This window comes from Pinus tabuliformis, chromosome 7, assembly GCF_031772625.1.
Source record: "Pinus tabuliformis cultivar Carrire ecotype Pingquan chromosome 7, CPIR1, whole genome shotgun sequence".
NCBI lineage: Eukaryota > Viridiplantae > Streptophyta > Pinopsida > Pinales > Pinaceae > Pinus > Pinus tabuliformis.
This window is the reverse complement of record NC_142293.1, coordinates 2,063,277,243-2,063,300,770: the sequence shown is the minus strand read 5'-3', so window position 1 is coordinate 2,063,300,770 and position 23,528 is coordinate 2,063,277,243. Positions and strand designations below refer to the sequence as shown.

Below are 23,528 nucleotides of genomic sequence, written 5' to 3'. Positions count from 1 at the left end.
ACCAACCAGCAAAGAAAAAGTGCAAATTGAGCACAAATCGACTAGGTATTCAAGATAGAAAAATTCAATGATTTGCATTTAAAACAATTAGAATGATTTCCACCCTGATTTTTATGATTTATCTTGATGCTATATTCTGGTCTAAACTAACTTTAAATGCCCTTTTTCAGATGTTATCAATCGGCACGCAAACTAGGGTTAAAACAAGCAAATTGACCTAGGATTTCAAAAGAAAAATGAGTAATTTCTCTTGAGCGAAATGAGCCAACTCAAGTTCTGATTTTGAAATGCAAATATGCTCTAAATGCAATCTGATTTATGGCTTTATAATTCTATAAATTACTGACTGCTAAACCAAAAATAAAAAGATGAAATTTTGGTTTTTCGGTTGGTTGAGAAGGTAAGAAACCAATGCCTTGAAACCTTAGGGGAGCAATTCTTCAATAAATCTAAGGATAAAAAGGCTGTCAAAACAATATTCAAGATGTCCTAGATATTGCAAATTTTCACAAGAATTCAGAAGGGAGGGGATTTCAAAATTTGCATCACTTCCAAGTCAACTAGAGAGTGTTCTTTTCCTAAAGGGATTGAATGTTGCTTTTGTTCAAAAGGAATAATAGAGCAAAGATCCTTTCCCTTCAAGACAACATAACATCAGGTTTTAGAAATACCTTTCTATTGTAGGAATACCACTACTCTATGGCTCCGAAGTTGACTTTTACAATCCAAACCTACAAGAAAAGCTAGCTAGTATGCACCAAGAATATTTGTGACAGTTCAAGAAGGTTGATCATTCATTCCAAAAGGCCTTAGACAAGAGACAAGAGAAAATGATTTTTATCCCAATAGTTTCCAACAAGTTTACAATGCGAGGAAGTCTCTTATATATAAATGAAGAAGTCAACAACCCCTACAATAAAATATCATTAGATTTCTAACTACCTTAGATCTATGCTCAAAATACTAATATCCTCTAACAAACTAGAGAGGACCTAGTCAACCACAATATAAGATGGCAGACTAATGCCACATTTACAATACAAAATATATACCTCAACAAATGGATGCCCTCATCAAATGGTGAGATAAAGACATTGTGATAGTACAACAAACTCCATCCTCTAGGGGGTGGGCCTCATCAAAATAGCCTTAAAATGTTCTAACTACCCACACACATGTCAATTCAATGAAGACGAGGGTCACCCCCTCAAAAAGCTCCAATAAATGCTCAATAAACACATGTGTGGATCCAATGAAAATAAGAGGTTCGTTCCCTCAAAATGCTCCAATAAATGCTCAATAAACCCCACACATGTGAGATGAGTGAACAAAAGGTGAGTCTCTCCCTCAAAATGATCCAATGTCCTCCATAAATGATGCTAAGTGTGTGAAGAAATAGGCACATGTTGCTCCAAGAAGGTGTAGACCACTTGTCACAATGCCCAATGTTGAATCTTGATCTCACAAACCCAAGGTGACCACAGTGCTCTAGGCAAGTCTCGCAATGCACTAGGTATTCATAGATCCCAATGCAGACACAAGTTCTGTTGTAGATACATAGGTCCCAATGTAGTTACACAAATCTTGAGGTAAGTACATAGATTCCAATGTTGGAGTGCCATCACATAATGTGTAGTCATGCCTCAATATATGTATCATTAGGTGGAGAAACATTAAGTGACATACTTTAACTTCTAATGACTTGATTAATTTTTACCATTTTCCAAGTCTAAGCATTGTGGGGATACAATCAACCTCTATTACATGTGACAACTCCCATAGAAAAGTGGGGTAGCTATGGTACGAATTTCCCCATAGAAACCCTAAGACCCCAAGAGCAATCCATCGTGCCTCAAGGAAAATTTATATTGGTCAAAGGAAGAATTATAGATTAGACAAAATAATTATTTGGCAAGTAATCATAAAAAACGTTTGGAAATATGTATTTAAATGTTAATGGAAAATTCGAATTTAAACTAATTCCCACCAGATTCCAAGTCGACTCCATGAAGAGGCATGTCTATTTGGCCCAAGGAATATATATATATATATATATATATATATATATATTTTTTTTTTTTTTTCCTCTGGAAAAATCAGTTTTTTTGCAACCCCGCAGGATTTGAACTTGGGTGGGGGGTGTGAAAACCATCCGCCCCAGCCATTACATCATGCACGTCATGTGCATATATATATATATATATATATATATATATATATATAAAGGGCACATGTGTTCCGCGCCTTGAGGTGAGAAAAAAGACAAGGATTCATATCTTCTCTGAATTGCTTGCTATAATTTTGTGCTTACATTTCTTATTGTTTAGATACATTCTCTCTAATGGTTGCACTACACTATGTGGCTCACAATCTGTAATTCAGTGGCTCACATTGTGTTGAGGTTTGCACTCCATAATACAGTGGATCACATAGGCTTTGTGGATCTCGTTTATAATTTATGGCTCTTGAGATGGATCTCACGCAGTGCTCTTATTCTATATATGAATCTTGGTCAATAGCTGTGGCTCTCTTTCTATAAGCATCATGACTCTTGCTCTCTATGGTTGCACTGTACCTGTGGGACATATATATTTGGCTTTAGCTTGCAATAAATCTCTTTAAGGCTCGACTACAATGCAGTGGCTCATTGCAGAGGATTTTGTGGCTCGATATATTTATGTAGGTTCTAACCCTGTACAGAAATTACTTGCATACGAATTCTAAAACACAAAAAATAAACAATGCGAGAGCCGAACACATAAAACACATATACACAAAGATTTTCCCCTGGATCCCAAAACTGGGACTACTAGCTTGATTTTTCATCATTTTCCTTTCAATGTTACAATACATATTTATACATGCTGAAGCATCCAATACCATGGACCGAAAACCATCGCGTCCAAAACCATGGATCGAAAAACCATCACATCCAAAAAACATGTGTGAAAATCATGCACAAAACCATAGGTGGGTTTGCCCAACCTAACATAGGGTCCAAAACCAAAATTTTTCGGGGCGCTGCCCCGGACCCCATAAAGTGGGGTTACGGGTGCCCTTCAAATCCCCTGTTAACTACGTGGAAAGAATATAACACAACCCAACATTCTCCCACTTGTTGTTTTCTTTCCACAAGGGGCCACAAGAGAGCTTTGTCATTTTCCCAGCCCTGAAATGCCCATTGTCTCTCTACACCAAGAGAACTTCTTAGACCTCACAGATTTTGTCAATGCATCTACAGTGTTCTTCAAAGTGTCCACCTTTACTAGCAACACCTTTTTGTCTTCTATCATATCCCTCACAAAGTGATACTGAACATCAATGTGCTTTGTCTTTGAATGATATGTGGGGTTCTTTGCCAAGAAAATTGCACTTTGGCTGTCACAGTCTATCCTTATAGTTTCCTATACTAACCCCATACTTGAACACAATCTCTGCAACCAAACTGCTTCCTTGCTTGCATGAGTGGCTGCCATGTATTCTGCCTCTGTAGTTGATAGTGCCACTACAGATTGTTTCTTACTCATCCAACTGACTGCACCTCCAAATAGGTTAAACACATACCCACTTGTAGATCTTCTCTGATCCAGATCGGATCTCCAGCCCAGTCTGCATCAACGAAGCCATGAATATCCAACAGTCTGTCCAATCCTAGTCTTCCTTGGTAGCACAGACCATAATCACTAGTGCCACGCAAATATCTGAAAACCCGCTTCACTGCTGTCCAATGCTCATTTCCTGGTTTTGACATAAACCTGCTCAATACTCCAACTGCATGTGCAATGTCTGGTCTAGTACAGACCATTGCATACATCAGGCTTCCGATTGCACTTGCATATGGAACACGGGACATGTCCTCTTCCTCTTCTTGTGTCTTGGGACATTGTTCCGCAGATAACCTCACACCTACAGGAATAGGAACCTTCACCGGTTTACTATCTTGCATATTAAACCTCTGCAGTATTGTCTCGACATACTTCCTCTGGTTTAACCAGAGCTTCCTCTTTGCTCGATCTCTTTTAATTTCCATGTCCAAAATATAGTTTGCAGCACCAAGATCTTTCATGTTGAATTTGGAGGACAATTGGGTCTTCAAATCCTGGATAATTTCTTTGTCATTTCCAACCAACAACATATCATCCACATACAAGACCAGATAAATAACACGGTCACCAATTAATTTGAAATACACACAGTGATCTGCTTTGCTTCTGGTGAAACCAATTCCTCGTATAAATGTATCAAATTTCTGATACCACATCATATAGAGACTTCTTTAACTTCCATACCAGTTCTTTCTTACCCTTCACCGCAAAGCCTTCAGGTTGCTTCATGTATATTTCCTCTTCCAGATCCTCGTGAAGAAATGTTGTCTTCACATCCATCTGTTCTACCTCAAAATCAAAAGCGGCAACAACAGATAAAAGTAATCTAATAGAAGTTACCTTGGCAACAGGAGAAAAAATATCACCAAAATCAATTCCCGGCACCTGGGAATAACCTTTTGCTACCAACCGAGCTTTGTATTTCTCCACTTTTCCTTCTGCATTTGTCTTCTTTTTGAAAACCTATTTTTTGCCAATGGGTTTCCTTCCAGCCGGCAACTCCACCAGATCCCAAGCCTCATTTTTGTGCAAAGATTCCATTTCATCAACCATGGCTTCTTTCCATAGTTTTCCATCCTCTGAATCTACTGCTTCCTTCACAGTTCTGGGATCATCATCAGTAACAGACAAAGCAAAATTTGAACAGAAAGCAGATGGACTATACCTTTCTGGCTGCCTTCTTTCTCGCACTGATCTTCTCACAGTCGGAGTTTGTGGCTCTTCATCTTCTGATTCCTCCTCTGCTGTAGAGTTTGATTCTTCCTCCTTTAGCTCAAACTCTATCTTCTCAGGTTCCTTTCGTTGGACTTCATGTTTAATAACATCTTTAACCTCTCTGAACACCACATCTCGGCGGTACACAACCTTCCGTGTGACTGGGTTCTAAAGCTTATAACCCTTTAAACCATCCTTATACCCAATAAAGATGCACTTTTCAGATTTACTATCCAACTTGGTTCGTTTCTCCTTTGGAACATGTACATATGCATCACATCCAAATACGTACATATGCATCACATCCAAATACCCTCAGATGTGAAAGAGAGGGTTTCTTACCAGTCCATACCTCTTGTGGAGTCTTATCCTCCAATGTTGATGAAGGTGACCTGTTGACTAGGTAACATGCAGTATCCACCCCTCTGCCCAGAATTCCTGTCCTAACCCGGCACCACTAAACATGCTTCTTGCCCTTTCCATCAACGTCTTATTCATTCTTTTTGCAACTCCATTTTGCTGAGGTGTATATGGGGTAGTCTTCTGCTGTGCTATACCACACTTCTTACAGAATTCTTCGAATTCCTTACTGCAAAACTCTCCACCGTTATCTGTCCTTAGCACCTTTATCTTCTTCTTTGTTTGGTTTTCCACCAGAACCTTAAAATTTTTTAAACTTGTTAAAGACTTTAGATTTCTTCTTAAGGAAATATATCCATGTATTCCTTGAGAAGTCATCTATAAATGATACATAGTACACAGACTTACCCAGTGATGGAACCTTCACATGTACAAACACATCACTGTGCACAAGTTCTAATATTTGTTTTGCCCTCTTACTACCAGAGGGGAAACTCACCCGATTCTGCTTCTCATATACACAATTTTCACATAAATCAAAATCCAGAGAGCCATTACTCATACTTTCTACCATACCTTTACCATGAAGTATCCGAAGGTCCTTTTCTCCAATATGTACAAGCCTTTGATGCCACAACATGGTCTTCTCTCCAAAGACCACTAGATTTTCTACTCCACTTTCAGGAACCATAGAACTATTGCACCCATCAATAACAGTGCTACCTTGCAGCTTGTACAGAGTTCCAATCCGAACTCCCCGCATCAATATTAGTGCTCCCCGAACCATCTTGCAGGTTTCTTTTTTGAACACTGTTTTTACACTTGCATCATCCAACGTGCTTACAAAAATCAAATTTCTGACCAATGCAGGAATATGCAGAACATCTGGAAGTGTTCTAACTTTTCCACCTTGCAATTTCAACTTTAATTTTCCGCGACCAATGATTCTAGCCTTTCTATCATCCCCTAAGAAGACATCACCACCATCGTATTTCTCATACTCGCAAAACCACTCTCTGTGCGGAGTGAAGTGAAAGGATGCGCCTGATTCAATCAACCATGCCTCATGATCTACATGTGTACTTGAAGAAGCCAAGTACACATCCCCACCTTCATTTGAGGTGGTTTTCGCCTCTGCAGAAGGAGCATCATCAAATCCCTTTCCTTTGTCAGGAGCTTTAGATTTACAGTCCCTTTTGTAGTGCCCTTCCTTTCCACATTTCCAGCACACCACTTTTACAGGTTTTCCTGGAGATTTAGATCTCCCTTTAGATTTAGATCTTCCACTCGATGACTTATTTTTGTTTCTGTTCTTGGACTGTCCTCGTACAGACAAGGCATCACCATTCTGGCTCTCCATATTTTTCCGTCTCATCTCCTCCGTCAGCAAGGCTGAGACTATTTCATCAAACGGCAAGGCAGTTGCATTGCTACCTATTGCAATAACCAGACTATCCCACGAATCTGGTAGAGAACACAACAAACTGATGCACTTATCTTCATCTGAAATTTTAATATCAACAGACGCTAACTGACTTACCACAATATTAAATACATTCAGATGCTCTGTCACCGAGTCTCCATCTTTCATCCTCAGGTTATACAACTTTTTTCACAGGAACAGTTTATTCACTAGAGACTTAGATTGGTACAAAGTCCCTAACTTGTCCCACAAAGCCTTCGCTGTAGCTTCCCTGGATACATTCAACAATACTGAATCTGAGACACAATCGTATTGTGCTCTTTGCCTTCCGATCCAACTTTTTCCATTCTTCATCGGACACTCCCGTTGGTTTAGTACCTGGATCTACCATGATCCACTGATCTTTATCCATCAACAGATCCTCCATCTTGAGTTTCCACAACTCAAAACTCTGACCATTAAATTTCTCAATCTCTATCTTTCCATTGCTCGCCATCTTTTTTCACCACCAGAATCGATCTCGCAGATCTCTCACTGAACAGGGTATACCACAGGCTCGAGTGAAACCCCTCAGCAACAAAGGCGTCCCCTTGAAGCCAAAACTGATCTAATACCAAATGTAGGTTTTAACCCCTGTATAGAAATTACCTGCATATGAATTCTAAAACACAGAAAATAAAAAATGCGAGAGCAAAACACATAAAACACATATACACAGAGATTTTCTCCTGGATCCAAAACCGGGACTACTAGCTTGATTTTTCATCATTTTCCTTTCAATGTTACAATACATAATTATACATGCCGAAGCATGCAATACCATGGACCGAAAGCCATCGCATCCAATACCATGGACTGAAAAACCATTTCGTCCAAAAAACATGTGTGAAAATCATGCACAAAACCATAGGTGGGTCCGCCTAACCTAACATAGGGTCCAAAACCAAATTTTTTTGGGGGCGCTGCCTCGGACCCAATAAAGTGGGGTTACGGGTGCCCTTCAAACCCCCTGTTAACTACGTGGAAAGAATATAACACAACCCAACAATTTATTCTAAGGTTCAATTATATTACAGTGACTCAATCATATACTCTGAGGCGTGCATGTGGTACGCTCTTTGTGGATTGTATTTTCTATAGCTCGTATCATCAAGTGGCTCACTCTTCAACTCAGAGGCTCTCTCCACTATGGATCGCTTTATCTTTGATAACTCACTCTCTACTGCGGTTTGTATCTCTTCACCGTGGTTTGTATCCCATCATTGTGGTTTGTATTCTTTACAATGGTATCTTTATGGCTCATATTACAATGACTTGGATAGCTTGCACTTGTTATTATATGGTTCATATACTCGTGACCTATATCATTATGAAAAACTTAATATGAGACAATGGTTTATATAATGGTGAGAGAATGTTCTATGCGGCTATGACTAAAATATATTTGATGGTGACTTAGAGATACAATGTTGATTTGGATATGGCAGTAAAACCTGATATATCAGTGACATCATTTATATAACATGGCATAAGGATATTTGACACAATACAGTGAGATTTTCAATGAAGGAAGTGACCCTAATACAACTAACCAGTTAGGGTTTTGCTAATATGCCTTAATCAGTGTCTTTGATCTTATATGAAGGTAGTGAGATATATGATGACAATGCTCTTATGATGACCATATCCCTAATGGATGACATGGAAGTAACTCTGATGGACATGGGTGTGATCTTGATAACAATGATATGACAGTGACTTTGATAGCAATAAGATAACAACGACTTTGATGACAGTGACATATGTCAGTGGCAGGCAACTCATGAGACAGTGAGATACTCTGCTTGATGTAGTTTGGCATATGAGGATCATGGATGATCCCTAGTTGGCCCTAGGTGGCCTAATATGTTTAATGTGTCTCATTGTACTTTGTATCTCAGCTGAACAATTGATGAATATCTAACAAAAGAAGAATTTGGATGGGCTTTCCCCCTTGTGGGGTTTTTCCCTTGTCTCTGACCTAAATCATGGTGTCCCTATTTGGGCATGCTTTTCTTCAGTTGTTCTTTCTAGTTTTGTTGCACTGTTGATGTTATTGTTCCTTTTACATAATTGCTAACAATGTTATGATGTTATGGGGTGAATGTAATATGTAAATGCAATTATCTAAAGCAAAGAACAATCTATCTCTAAAATTAACACTAGTTACATGCAAGGTGAACCAATGTGAAATAAAGTGGTGTTGGTTGATTTTATTAATGCCTATTCTAAGGTATCACTTGCCCTCAATTCCTTCAACTTGGTAAGGACTCAAGGTGGTTGTAAGAAGGCTAACTGAGGAAGCGCGGCTTCATTAATGATACCCACCTAGTTCTTTAAGACAACCCGCATGCCTTTGTTCCTACAAGGGACTTAGCTACATAATAGAATTGCGAGGTCATGCATTTTACCTTTCCTCCAAACTGATGCAGAAAAATCACACTTAGGCGATAACCCGCTTCATATACCAAACACCAATCAATACCCGTGGTTTATGCCCACAACTTCTATCGGAAGCGTTCTCATTTGACGAGTTTCACAAAGAACCCGACCAATCAGCAACCAATGGAATAGAATGAAGCTCGACCAACAAGCGTCGACCCACATCCTACACATACGTATTATGAACGAACCTAAAATAAGAATTAACTCCATTCCATAAACTATCGGGTCTGCTCGAATTGTTAAACCATGTGCACTTCTCCGTGTGATTGATCCTGCGATGAACGAGCAAGATCGTCGGATCTCAAATAGATTTAACCCCGCTATATAAAACCCCATTGGGTCCAAAATCCGAATTAACCTTTGCGCATGTTCGCACCCGACATCCGTCTGATCACCTCCGGACTTCAATTCAATTAAAATATGGCTCATAACCTCATCGGGTCCGTTTTCTAGAAACCGCTTACGGCTTTTGAGGCCACCCAATAATCCGCTTACCATTGTTGAAAACCGCCTTCGCTACTCAACACCCTCGCGTTTATGCCATGCAATGACCGTCGATCTATGAGATCTGACGGCTCCTGTGCATACTCCGATCAATTCCTCATTAACTTGGTTTCATTCGCATTTGATGGTTTTTGCGTTAAACTACCTTCCTCTGCCCTATTCTGTTGCGACATCCATATAACAATTAACTATGATATCTTGGTATTTGTTGGATCGCCATCGATCCTACAGTGATTGATGGACGATCAACATGCCTACAAATGGAATTTTAGTCATCTACGCATATACATATAACAAAACTTTGAAAATGGCACAAAGTCCTCTGTCTCTTTGTGTTCGCCGAAGTCCGCCTGGATACATATGTTACACAGAATCGCTAATGTAATCAGAATTTATCATTTCATATTGAATCACACCGTCCACACTCAGAATTAACTCTCTGTATATACCATATAAACACATAATTACATATTTGAGGCTCTCCGTCCCTCTCCGTCCCTCTCTGGCCTGATTCTTCTAATTAGAGCCTCTGTTTCCTCTAATTCGCCCGTAGTCTTATAGTTCCATTGTGAATCCTCTCGAATCCTTTCTCTCTGTCCTTTTAGAAAAGAAAGGAAATACAATATATCTAAGCTAACCATCTCCTCCACAATTGAAGGGATAGACTATACGTTTAGAAATCAAATCCTATCCTAATCTGAACAAACTAAACTACTTGGCTTGATCTCCACGCAGGGAGGATATCTTGCCACCTATTCTCTCTTTTCCTTGGTATTTGGCAACAATATAACTACTTACATACTTTGCAATTTATAGAAATTAAGTAACCAATTCTTCTTCCAAAGTCTCGTTAGCCATAACATGTGACCACACCATCACATTGCTGGCTAGGCCTAGATGCTCCTGCGTCACAAACTCAAATCGTGGGAAATTGAATGAAAGCTGAGGAAGTTTTCCTAAAAGAATATCAAGCAAGCTTATGCTTGGAGGTAAATTTTAGAGAAATAAAATTACCAAATGTGAGTGAGATGTAAGGTTAAAATAATTGCTTCAAATGAGATGTAGATTTGACAATTAAAATGAGATGCTTCAAGTGTGAAATGTATTATAGATAATCCAATAGAAAATACTGTTCCACATTCAATGATCAAATTAGCAATTAGTAAAGTGAGCACAAACAATGATATCAAAGTTGTGAAAATCCGCTTGAAATGCAACCACTGGAAATAATTCTTGTTAATTTTAGTTAACAATGGTATGTTCTATGCTTAGCACAATTACTTCAATGTCCTTTAGCAGCCCAATGACAATTTCCAATTTAGTTTTCCAATAGCAATCACATTAACCATAAATCACATTGACAGTAACTGTAGATAGAACATGAACAATAAAATGCAGAAGACAAGCCAAGACAAGAGAACACCAGATTTGGCGGATGCCAGGGAAAAACCCCAAGATGGGGAAAACCCTTTGATCAATTCTTCTTATTATTATATCAAATGTTCAACAGAGAGAGAGAGAGTACAAAAGTCAAAGTTGACTTGCCAAATCAAAGTCAAAACAACCCTGTCAAATCTGCAGTCAATTTATGCCCTAACTAGAAAGTCAACGATGGTCAACGCAATTGTAACGACCAAAAGTCGTATTGATCTGTAAATCACCCTATAAGTGATCTCAGTTAAGAATTATTAATTGAAGGTATTACAGACTCATGTGCTGGTGTGTGTCTATGTTATTTAGGCAACGAATCAATCAGATTGCAAATACACAGACACTTGAAATGGAAAACAGCATAGAAATACATTAAGCAAATACAAGAACACAAGAAATTAATAAGGAGTTCACCCTATCCTCCAGGGCTACATCTTTGGTCCAGCACTCAGTGGTGGCCTTCTTTTATTATGTCTTGAAGCAGAAAATTACAATGAAGGAGCTCAATATGAGGCTCCTGAAACAAAATTTGCTTGGCAGGGTGGTTCTTGGATGCCCAAGCCACTAGAGCACACAGACTCTTTTCCTTACCAGCTCTTTGACCTCTCTAGTCTTTAATGGAAGGAGCCCAATGTGGTGCTCAGTCCGGACAGATCCTCTGAGGGTGGCTTGAATCTCTCAAGTTCTCTGGTGCTCGATGCTGCGTTTGGTCAGCTCGGCCCTCTGTCTTTTCTGCTTTCTGCTTCACTGCCTTCTTCTCTTTTTTGTTTGTTTGTTTGTTTTTTTGTCTCTCTGTCTTCTGTTTCCTTCTTTTCTTTGTTCTTCCTCTCCGTCTTCTGCTTTGTCTGTACATGGCTTTAAATCCATTCGTTCTCATGGCTGTTCGATTCCCCTTCCAACTCCGTCGGATCACCTGCTACAGCTTCACTTGGAGTTCCCTGTCTCGGCGTCATCATTAGGCTCACAGGGAGTGGCCACTTGTCCTCCTACGACTGCGCCAGCTTGCTTCGTCGGTTCGGTTTTTCAGTTACGTCGTGGAATGAGTCATTTGCCACCTTGGTGGTCAAATCAGACGTCAAATTCTTATAGATCGCGGCTTAATCCCTTGTCGATTTTGGCTTTCCCATCGGGCGCGATCTTAGCCGTTAGATCTGGATCCCCCAGATCCGACGCCATTCGCTCATTTCGCGCGGTTGACTTGCTCGACCGTTAGCACGCGATGAGCGGTGGTTTTCTCTCTCCTTCGCTTGCCACGCGTCGGGCGCCGAGTGGAATCGCTCCTTTTTCGCCAAAATTGCTTACCACCCAAGGCTGCCCCCAATAAATGCCACTGATTTTTGGAGCGCGGGTCTCGCCGTTGCCTTTAGCCTTTTTCCCCACTGTTTTCCCGGCTCTCATGCGACTGAGTGCTCGGGGCCTCTCCTTCTCGAGGGGTTTTGCCCAGCGATGCATGATTAGCGCCAAGTGCTAATCGCGCATCAAAAATTGCCTCTTTTTCCCAATCTAGGCTTCCCAGGGGCTAGTTTCGCCTCCTGCCCAGTCTCCATGGGCCTCGGTCAGCGCGCTTTGACCGAGGTCCTCATCGTTCCACGCTGGTTGCTAATTGCCATTGTTTAGAGGTGCTTTTGATCGCTGCTCTTAGAAGTCTGTCCTGACCTGATACAGTCATGGTTCTCTGAGAAGTCTTCTTGGATCCAATTCGGATCATGACCTTCCCACTGAAAAAGCTTTTGGACCACCAAAAGATGGTTTTCAAGCATCGGCTAAGTGAGGGTATTGTTTTCTCACTTGTCCAATCTCAATCCACTTTGCACTGCTCGGATTTGAACCTTTGAGCCCTACTTTGAGGTACTCAACATCTCCTCTTCGCGTCGTCCTTGTTGAAATTTGGTACCGGAGGACAGGTGGTTCCCTTAGGCTTTGATCTTTGGCCTAGGGAAAAGTGTCCAAAAGAATTTAATTTTTCTCCTAAAGTGACTTTATAATTTTATAAAGTTAAATCTAATTTAAAAGTGACTTTAAGTGATAAAGTTATTAAGTCTAATTTTAAAGTGACTTTTATAAAGTCAATGAAAAATTAGAAAGGAAAAGTGACTTTGGAAATAAATGACTAAGTGGGTCTTTATTAAAGTGGGGTGAATTAAAAAATAGAAAGTGAGATTTAAATGAGCATTTAATCTCAACCATTGATCTAAATCTATTTCAGCCATTGGATTTAGAGATCACCCAAAAGTCACTTGGATCACCCAAAAGTCACTTGGAGTTATATTAAAGGAGGAAAAGGAGGAAAAGGTCATTCATTCTTTCATGAGCAGATTGGGAGAAGGAGAGCAAGAGAGCAAGAGAGATTTCTGAGCAGGAAGGAGAAGGAGACAGCAGCTTGGCACACATTCCAAGGCAGCAGTTGAGCAGATTTGTACAGCTGATTCAGCACATAGTGAAAGGCAGATTTTTGCACAAAAATCGAGGAGCAGTTTGCTGATTTTTCTGCACACAAAACGGAGGTCGTACAGCATTTATTGCTGTCCTGTTTGCTGTAATTTCCAGATTGCTGTGAGGCACGGGAAAGGAGATAAGTTGTAAATTTGCTTGCTGATTTTTTGCTGAATAATTCTCACTGTAAAAAGACAATTTTCAGAAATAAAGAAGAGCTCTCAAACTGGTTTTCCCCAAGAGTTGTAGGGGGTTTTTCCAAGGTCAAGTTGACCAAAAATATCAGTGTTTTAATGTGTTTTAATGGCTGTTTTTAATTGCTGATTTTTAATTCTGCAATTTCCAGCATTCTGAAAAATTTCCAGAATTTGTGTTTTCAGCAATATTTATTTTTTTCAGTCTGTTAAATGTATGGTTATGGGAATGGGCATTTAACTACATGGGAGAAATAAGGAGAAACTGAAAACCGGGGTGGGAAAACAGAAATTTTTACAGTCCTCACCTTCCTGTCCAGCACTGTGTCTTCCTGCAACTCATTAAGATATTCAGGTAGCAGGTCATCAATAGAAGGCAATTGACTTTGCTCTTCAGGATCCTCAATCAGTGAGGGTTGAAACAATCTCAAGCAATCTACATTTACGACTTAGTAGATGTGCATGTAAGCTGGTAGATCAAGGCGAAAAGCATTCTCACCAATCTTCTCAAGTATTTTGAAAGGTCCATACTTAATAGGCTTTATCTTTTTACCTTCACCTTGCATCTTGTCCTTGTTGATATACAGCTAGATCTGGTCACCAACTTGGAAACCATGCTCCATTCGATGCTTGTCATGCCTAGCCTTGTATTTGGCTTGGCTCTTTTCGAGTTGTGCCTGTACTGCCTGGTGGATCTCCTGGATTATTCAATGAACCTAGTTGCCTTGTCCACATCACTGTGTCCCTCAACTATGGTATCTTTACCAAAGACAAAATCCAAAGGAGACCTTGGTGTGAAACCAAAATAGGTCTCAAAAGGAGATCTCTGTGTAGAAGAATGTTTTGCTCTGTTGTAAACATGCTGCACATAACACAAATGTTCATCCCAAAGCTTAGGATGTTTGCTGCAATATCCTCTGAGTAACTGGATCACTGTCTTGTTAACTACTTCTGTCTGGCCATCAGTTTGTGGATGAAAAGCTGTGCTTTTCTTTAGTTTGGTGTCCATCAGTTCCCACAGACTTGACCAAAACTTCCCCACAAATCGGGTGTCTCGATCAGATACAATGGAAGTAGGTAATCCAAAATGATCCCATACATGTTCAAAGAACAATTTTGCAGTTTGTTTAGTTGTAATATGTTTATTACAAGGTATTAAAATACACATTTTGCTGAACCTATCCACAACAACATATAGATAATCATAACTTTCCTGGATTGAGGCAGTCCTCCCACAAAATCCATGGAAACATTTTCCCAAGGGTGAGAAGGTACTGGTAATGGAGTGTACAAGCCTAGTTTTCTGTTGCTGGGCTTGCTTTTAGTAGACATAGTACACCCTCTTACATATCTAGAAACTTTCTCATTCATTTTTGGCCAATAACAAAATCTTTACAGCTGTGCAACTGTTTTACTTACACCAAAGTGCCCTGATATCAGAGAAGTGTGTGCTTCTCTAATTATCCTTCCTCTCTCAGTTTGTGGAATACAGAGTTTCTCACAATGGTATAAGAGTCGGTCCTTTACATGGTAATCCAATTCTTCTACCCATTTGCCTTGACTCAAAGTTGCATATACATTTTTGAAATCTATACCTTGAGCATATTGTTCAATGTAATTCTCATGTTGATGTAACACAGAACTATGCTTAAGTATAGTAGATGCATTTATAATGGGTCTAGATAACATGTCTGCAACTTTATTATGTATGCCCTTTTTATATCTGATGACTAAATGAAACTGTTGTATAAAACCCATCCATCTGTAATGTCTTGATTGTTGCAACCTAAGTCACTTGACACGGGGATTCGGGACACGTAGGATTCGAGATTCGTGGTGTCGGATTCGGACACGCTGACCCTCGGAACAAGACATGTTTTATATCTCTATATATATATATATATATATATATATATATATTAAAAATTAGATATTATCATATTTCTTACACAAATTTTAATTAATGATACAAATTTATTGATTTCAAACATAGATCTTCATCTATAGCTATTAGCATGCATAGTAATACAAAATTCAAATACATGTCAATCTATTATCTATTTCTTATGCTTGGCCCTCTTGCCACCATGAGAAATGTAATTTTTTAGTCTTGTTGGAAAATCAAGATCTTTGTCATTAATATCACCCTCTAAGCATTAATATCTAGAGGTATCTTTGTCATTTCCTCTGTATCTGTATAGGGATCTTTGTCATTAATATCACCCTTTAAGCATTAACATAAGATAGAACAAGCATAACATGTCAAGTCAAGATTTTGTTTGAGTGATGCGTACATTTTTAGGAGGGTCATGATACAGGAGTTCGACAACCAATGTCACTAACATCAAGGTACATAGAGGGGTTGGTGCTCTTGATTAAATACGAGTTCCATACCCTAATACATGACAAAATTCAATGGAAACATTGCAATCCCCCAATCCTAAAATCCTGAAAAACTGATAAGTCTGCTGGATTTTGAATGAAATCTAAAATTCTACTTTCTCCATATGAAATCCAATGAGGCCGGAACCACTCTCAAACATCCCGAGTCATTTCATGGTAATGTTAAAAATTTAAGTAAAAGGATGAAAATGAAGATTAAGGAGAATGTCACTTTTACTTAAATTCCTTTTTAAATTAAATTGACTTTACCACTTATAAAGTCACTTTAGGAGAAAAGTACAAATAAATTTGGACACTTTTTCCTAGGCCAAAGATCAAAGCCTTAGGGAACCATTTGTCCTCTGGTACCCAAATTTTAACACCCTTTTGGGGAGATGCAAGGGGAAATGTTTCCCCAGTGTGGGGTTGTGTCCCCCCAAAAGGGGTGGTTCTGGGCACACCCCCTCAAAAGGGAGATGCCCACAAGCACCCCTTTTTATTGGGGACGCCTAGAAGCATCTATTTTGAGTTTTAAGAACTTTTGTGTGGGGAAGCCTAATATTCAATCCTATGGCCCTATTATTGCTTGGTAATTCATGGTAATGTTTAAGAAGTGACATTATCCTTTACTTTCATTTTCATCCTTCTACTTAAATTTTTAACATTACCATGAAATGACTTGGGATGTTTGAGAGTGGTTTCAACCTCATTGGATTTCATATGGGGAAAATAGAATTTTAGATCTCACTCAAAATCGAACAGACTTAACAGTTTTTCAGGATCGGGGGCATTGCAACGTTTCCATTGGATTTTGTTATGCGCGAGGGTATGGAACTAGTGTTTAATCAAGATCACCAAGCCGTCTATGTATTTTGATGTTAGTGGCATTGGTTGTCAAAATCCTCTGTCATGACCTCACCAAAAATGTACCCATCACTCAAACAAAATCTTGACTTGACATGCTACATTTTTTGTATCTTATTTTAATGCTTAGAGGGTGATATTGATGACGAAGATTCCAATATAGGTAATGATTTTGATGATTTGTAGGCATTTGCTGTAGTATGATATTTTTTTGGATGCTAAAGGCCATCTGGAACCTGTTTATTGATGTATTTTCGATTCAGAGATGGATTGCACTCAATGTTATTTTGGTCATGTACCCTTACGTGGTATATAAATGAAAACTTTTGCTTATTTGTATATAAATGGTTTGGATTCATATGAATGCACATTAATATACATGTTTTTTTTTTTACAATTCAAATATTTTAGTTGTTTTTGGTCAACCGGTTTTTTGGTCCAGTTTTTTACTGGATCTGGTTCGGTTCCGACTGGTTCTCAGTTCAGAGGGTTTTCCGATCTGATCATCGGTTCAGTTCTGATAACATTGTTATCTACTATTGTCTATTTTGCTTAGTACTAATCTGATTCTAGAATGATGAATGATGAACTTAAATTTTAAATCAATTTACATTTTAGAATGATGAATGATAAATTTAATTTTTAAATGTAGATTTTCGAATGATGAATGATGAATATGGATCAATGTATTTCATTATTTGGATCAATATGTTTATGCTTTTATTATTGAATATGGATTTGAATTATATATATATATATATATATATATATATTAAAATAATTATATACCCCGACATCTCCCTGCCCCCCCTAAATTACCCTAAAATTTGAGGGTACTCTCACATGTCCCCCTTGTGCGTCTTCCCGTGCCCGCGTCCCCCCATCCCGGAGTCTTGATGGAAGATTATATATATATATATATATATATATATATATATATATGTATGTATGTATATGTATGTATGTATGTATGTATATATATCATGTTTCCTTGTTTCCAATTTTTTGGGGGGTCGTGTTTCTGAAAGTTTTTGTTTTGGAAACATGTACCCATTTCCCTGGATCATGCAACTTAGAATCAAATATTGAATAAGTCTGTTTTAGAATAGTCACCTGTAACCTGTAATGCAAGGTTTAATTTATTTTCTCTAGATTTTGATTTTCAATGTGAAGCCAATTTATATGATCTCTTTCATATCAAGGCATTTATTTCTAGCATCATTTTACCGCATATGATAATTTTCTAGAGCAAGATATTATTTTAATGATGTTAATATTCTTATTATTTAATTTAGTTATGTTGCACTTTTAGAATTTGACTTTTGGTCTTCTCGAGTATAGGCTCTCTCAAGGATCACATCAACCGGAGCCATGACATATTGTTTTATTCAAGCAATTGAGAAGGGAGCTGGAACAACTTATGGAAGTCTATTGAATTCTATGCGTAATACTATCCGTGAAACAGGGGCAGGCACTGGTGGTGGTCCTGTCACTTCTCTCATCACTATGCTTTTAACTGGAGGCAGTTACAGTGGTGGGCTTACCCAGGTAACATTCATAAACATAGAAATTCCATTTCTCATTTAATATGGCACTGCTTAAAGATGGCCATGAATTGCAAGAATCCAATATATATTCTTGTGAATCCTTTTCATGATGAGAGTGATATTATGCTATTATAGCTGGATCTGGCATTTAGGAATCTAAGAAGCTTTGCAAAATAAATTTTAAAGCACAGTAATGTAATATAACTGTGAAACAGTAGTGGGTCGTTTTCCTCATTAATGGGGAGGCCTGGGATCTGGATATGGCTCTTTTTGGTTTATGGGTTTGAGTAGGTTCAATATTATGATCAACCCAGAGATGGATTACTATATGTTTCTTATGGACATACAGTATTTTGAATGCTTAAATGCATCTACAAATGTAACTTTTTATTGCCTTAATAGAAAGTTCGATTTTTTCCTTGGAAAAAAACTGTGAAACATCAAGCTATTTTACAAAAACATCCTCCATGTTGTAATATTTACTGTTACTTGACTTTGCTTATGACAAGGCTGGCAAAATTTCTCTTCCCACATTGTCATGGACTACAACAAACATCAAATTTAACTAACTAGTATGTCTCCCATATATCAGACACCTGAAATTTCTATCCTGGAATTCAAAATAGACAACGAATAAAGAAGGATGTCAAGTTCCAAAGTCTTTTATGGTTTCCCTTTTGAGTTAATTGTTGACCTGGCCATATGAACATATTTAGCTCATATGAAAAGGATGATTGTCTTCCTTCTTTCTATAGAATTTGCTTACCTAGTATGTAATGGTCTCTCTTTTGAAAATGGATGGCTGCATTGCATCTAAAACAGAACTAATATTTTTCACCTTGATACATATATCACTCTCCCTCCCCTCACAGTAGGATTTGTAAGTTCTGGCACTGGCCTTTCTTCAACCACTCGACGAATAGAAAGCAAGCCAATTGAAAATGAAAGTTTATGTTTTGTTCTCTTGTTCAGTGTCAAAATCTAAATTCGTCAATGAGATTTAGTGATATGCCCATGTTACAGTATGCATTTAAAATTTAAATCCTTGGATGTAATGTATTTGAGTTTTGGCAACAGATACTGGAATAAATATTTATGTATTTTCCTAAAGTTTTGGCTCTTGATGATTTTGCAGGAGCCTCAGCTGACATCTACAGAACCTTTTGAAATTCATTCTAAACCATTTTACCTTTGATGGTAAGCTGAATAAATGATGAAATGTAGCTTCTGATGGTTTTCTCTTTAGTGCTTTCTTCTATTGTTCAATGAAGAGCAGGGGTCCATAGATAGAAGAAGCAACTCCATATTTTATGGAAATGTTTTTCATATTATTGCATTTTTTTCTTAATATAGCAATGGTTGGATTATTGTTCAGTATCAAGGAGCTTTGGAAGGCTGTATGCTAGCTGCATGCCATGCAAATTCCATTGCGATAGTAATGGTATATTATTGAACAGTTCTACGTTGTTTATATCATTAAAAAGAACTACAATTTACTTCTCATAAAAGGAGGATTTCTATCAATAGAATGCAATGGCCATTTCTTTAAAAAAAAACTGTTTTGTAACAAGTTTATTGCAAGGGAACAGAAAAGGGCAGAGTTACGCTATTATCATAGGAGATAAAGCAAATTTGTGTGATAAATTTTATATCTATAAAGCTAAGATGCAATAGAATGACTGGCTTCTTATATCCATTTCCCTGGTTTTGAATTGGCATTCACTTTGAGGATTTGAACTAAATCACTTACATAAAACTTCTTGTGTAGAAACTGTGTAGTCAAAAAATGTGCCAAGTTGGATCCCAGGGTATGTTCCATGCTTTAGAAAAAGTGAAAGATATGTTGAATACTTAGAGAGAGGGAGAGGGGGAATGTGTTGGGGGGGGCGGGGGTGTGGGGTGTGGGAGTGAATCAATATTCTTAATTCTTTGCCTTATTTAACACATTCACTTTCAATATTAAATCTGTTACACAACTTTTATGAGCAGATAAATACCATCCAAAATCAAATGATAAATTTCATATCTATAGAGCTAAGATGCAATAGAATGGCTGGCTTGTTATATCCATTTCCCTGGTTTTGAATTGCCATTCACTTTGAGGATTTGAACTAAATCACTTACATAAAACTTCTTTATGTAGAAACAGTGTAGTTAAAAATTGTGCCAAGTCAGATCCCAGGGTATGTTCCATGCTTCAGAAAAAGTTGAAAGATATGTTGAATACTTAGAGAGAGGGAGAGGGGGAATGTGTTGGGGGGTGGGGGGAGTGAATCAGTATTCTTAATTCATTGCTTTATTTAACACATTTACTTTCAATATTAAATCTGTTACACAACTTTAATGAGCAGATAAATACCATCCAAAATCAAATGATAAATTTTATATCTATAAAGCTAAGATGCAATAGAATGACTGGCCTCTTATATCCATTTCCCTGGTTTTGAATCAATATTCTTAATTCTTTGCCTTATTTAACACATTTACTTTCAATATTAAATCTGTTACACAACTTTAATGGGCAGATAAATACCATCCAAAATCAAATGATAAATTTTATATCTATAAAGCTAAGATGCAATAGAATGACTGGCTTCTTATATCCATTTCCCTGGTTTTGAATTGCCATTCACTTTGAGGATTTGAACTAAATCGCTTACATAAAACTTCTTTATGTAGAAACAGTGTAGTTAAAAAATGTGCCAAGTCAGATCCCAGGGTATGTTCCATGCTTCAGAAAAAGTGAAAGATATGTTGAATACTTAGAGAGAGGGAGAGGGGGAATGTGTTGGGGGGTGGGGGGAGTGAATCAATATTCTTAATTCTTTGCCTTATTTAACACATTTACTTTCAATTTTAAATCTGTTACACAGCTTTAATGAGCAGATAAATACCATCCAAAATCAAATTAGTACACAGCACAATTTTTTTTATGTGGAAACCCATCCGAGAGAAAATCACAAAACATATTTGTCTTTATTACTGGATGTAGACACCAACCTACAGTGACATTTTTTACAAGCATCTACTTGCAGTAGACATCAATCCCCTTTCACATTTGCAGGCTCCAACCTGCTGGGGACACCAATCCTTTTTCAAGGTTTTGCAGGCACCCACCTGCAGAAGACCCTAATCCCCTTTCAGATCTCAGGGTTGAATTTTATCAGCTCCTCTTCAACACTCGACAGCACTCTGGTCTGAACCATTCAGCTTGCTATTCTGCAATCTGATATGAACCACTCAGCTCCCTATTCTGCCTTCCAAAACAACATTCATACTCACTATACATCCGTCAAATTGTTTTAGCATGTATTCATTTCTTTCTGTTTTCTCTTGGCGCCCATGGTTTTAAATCAACCCATGGTATTGACGTCTTATAACTTGTCCAGCAAAAATTGGACAGATGCCTTTGAAAATATTTTTACTTGAACTGAGAAAGATATTTTTTTTAAAGGTCCCTGCCTATTGACTAATCTGTTGTCTTCAGCCAAAGATGGGTGCTAGATTAGCAGCTGCAGATGTTTCAGAAGGTTTTCGAAGTGCAGGAAGCCCCCATCTCTTACAATAGAATTCTTTCCTTCCATGGCTATCTGGGGAAATCCTCCTAAAAACACACACACACACACAGAAAACAGGCCTAATTTCTTTGCATTGAGACGGTTGAAGATCTCTGATATTAATGCAGGAGGAAGTTCAAGAATAAGCAATGGTTGTGGTGATCAATTTTGTTTCTTGATCCAGCACCCTTGTCTCCAACAGTATCAAGAACCCAAAGCTGCTGGAGGTGATGATAATTAAAACACTGCTTAGAATGTTTCAGAACCGATCTTCGCATATCCTCTATATAAAGTAATGAAACCTTAATCCCTTAACACATCACCCAGAATGTTTCGAATAAATCTTTCTGTAAGTTCTGATGTCTGCTACTAATGAGGATAATTAAATCCACCCTTCTGATGCTGAAAACACCTTCAACGTAAGGTGCCCTGTTTGCTGGCCAACACATGGTCTTTCAGTAAAGATGTTTATGGATCTTCAATCTCCAACTGCCTTTCAGACTGAATTCAAAGTGGCATAATCATACATTTCAAAGCTCCTGGCTAAAATGTGAATGTTGCAGCAGGTGTTCCCTTGTTCAACATTCCTTTGGCTGCTTCACCTTCCATAGAATATGCTAAAAGTTAAAACTACTCCGCAGGTTGGTTGCTCCTTAATACTTATGCAATAATGTAAACAACTCCCCAAAAAGATAGGATGCTTTTCGATCAGTGCATGCAAAAATATTATAACTATCCTTCATAAAACTGGTATTCCTCGCCCAATCAACACGGATATGTGTGCAAGGCTATTTATTTACATAAGCAGTACCTGGATCCAACAAATTCGATTACAATCTTCAAAAATGTCTAGTCTTCATCTACTAGGATGACCCTGAGGACTTTTATTTGCTTCTCAGCATCTGGGAGATCAACCATTGACCTCCTTGGAAACCTTCAAATGACTGTTTCATCTAGATTAAATGGACGGTTTGTAGCAGCAAGAACAATCACTCCTTTATCGTGTGTCCTGTGACCATCCCTACCAGCCATAAATCCACTCAGCTTACGGATAGCAGAATTGAGAATCCTCAAAGTCCTATCCTCTTCTTCCCAGTATGTTATCCACCTCATCGATAAATATAACACTAGGGCTATTTTATAGCTAAAGTGAACACCACCTTGACATACTTCTCTGCTTCACCAAACCACTTTGATGCAACTGTTGAGATTGAGATATTTATAAAATTTGCTTCCGCTTTTGTGGCAACAGCCTTCGCAAGCATTTTTTTACCAGTTCCAGGAGGACCAAGCAGAAGAAGACCTCTACGTGGCTCTCAGAAGGTGTAGCTTATTTCACATGGAATAACTTGAAGTCATCACCTTCCTTGTTTCACCTTGTCCATATTGCTCATTCCATTTCCGCAATTTGAGAATACTTCAAGCATCTGAAGAGACACTAGAACGAACAGTGTAATGGCTTGCCACATATCAAACATACTTATGGGATGGAGTTCAGGGGTTTAGAAGTGGAGGCTGTCCTTCAGATT

General features: G+C 38.2%; 1 protein-coding gene across 7 annotated transcripts in view; it reads left to right on the top strand.

The window, feature by feature from the left end:
* The window catches only part of MC1 (metacaspase 1), a 228,810-nt gene that overhangs the window by 186,272 nt on the left and 19,010 nt on the right, over positions 1 to 23,528 (top strand). For 6 of the 7 annotated variants that reach the window (XM_089460877.1, XM_089460880.1, XM_089460879.1 and 3 more), the window contains exons 4-5: positions 18,237 to 18,443; positions 19,578 to 19,639. In XM_089460877.1, coding sequence (XP_089317003.1) covers positions 18,237 to 18,443; positions 19,578 to 19,637 — 267 coding nt within the window. In that variant the 3' untranslated portion in view covers positions 19,638 to 19,639. Of the gene's footprint in view, positions 1 to 18,236; positions 18,444 to 19,577; positions 19,640 to 19,817; positions 19,884 to 23,528 lie in introns of all 7 variants that reach the window. The other variant, XR_016267298.1, reaches the window with a different exon arrangement.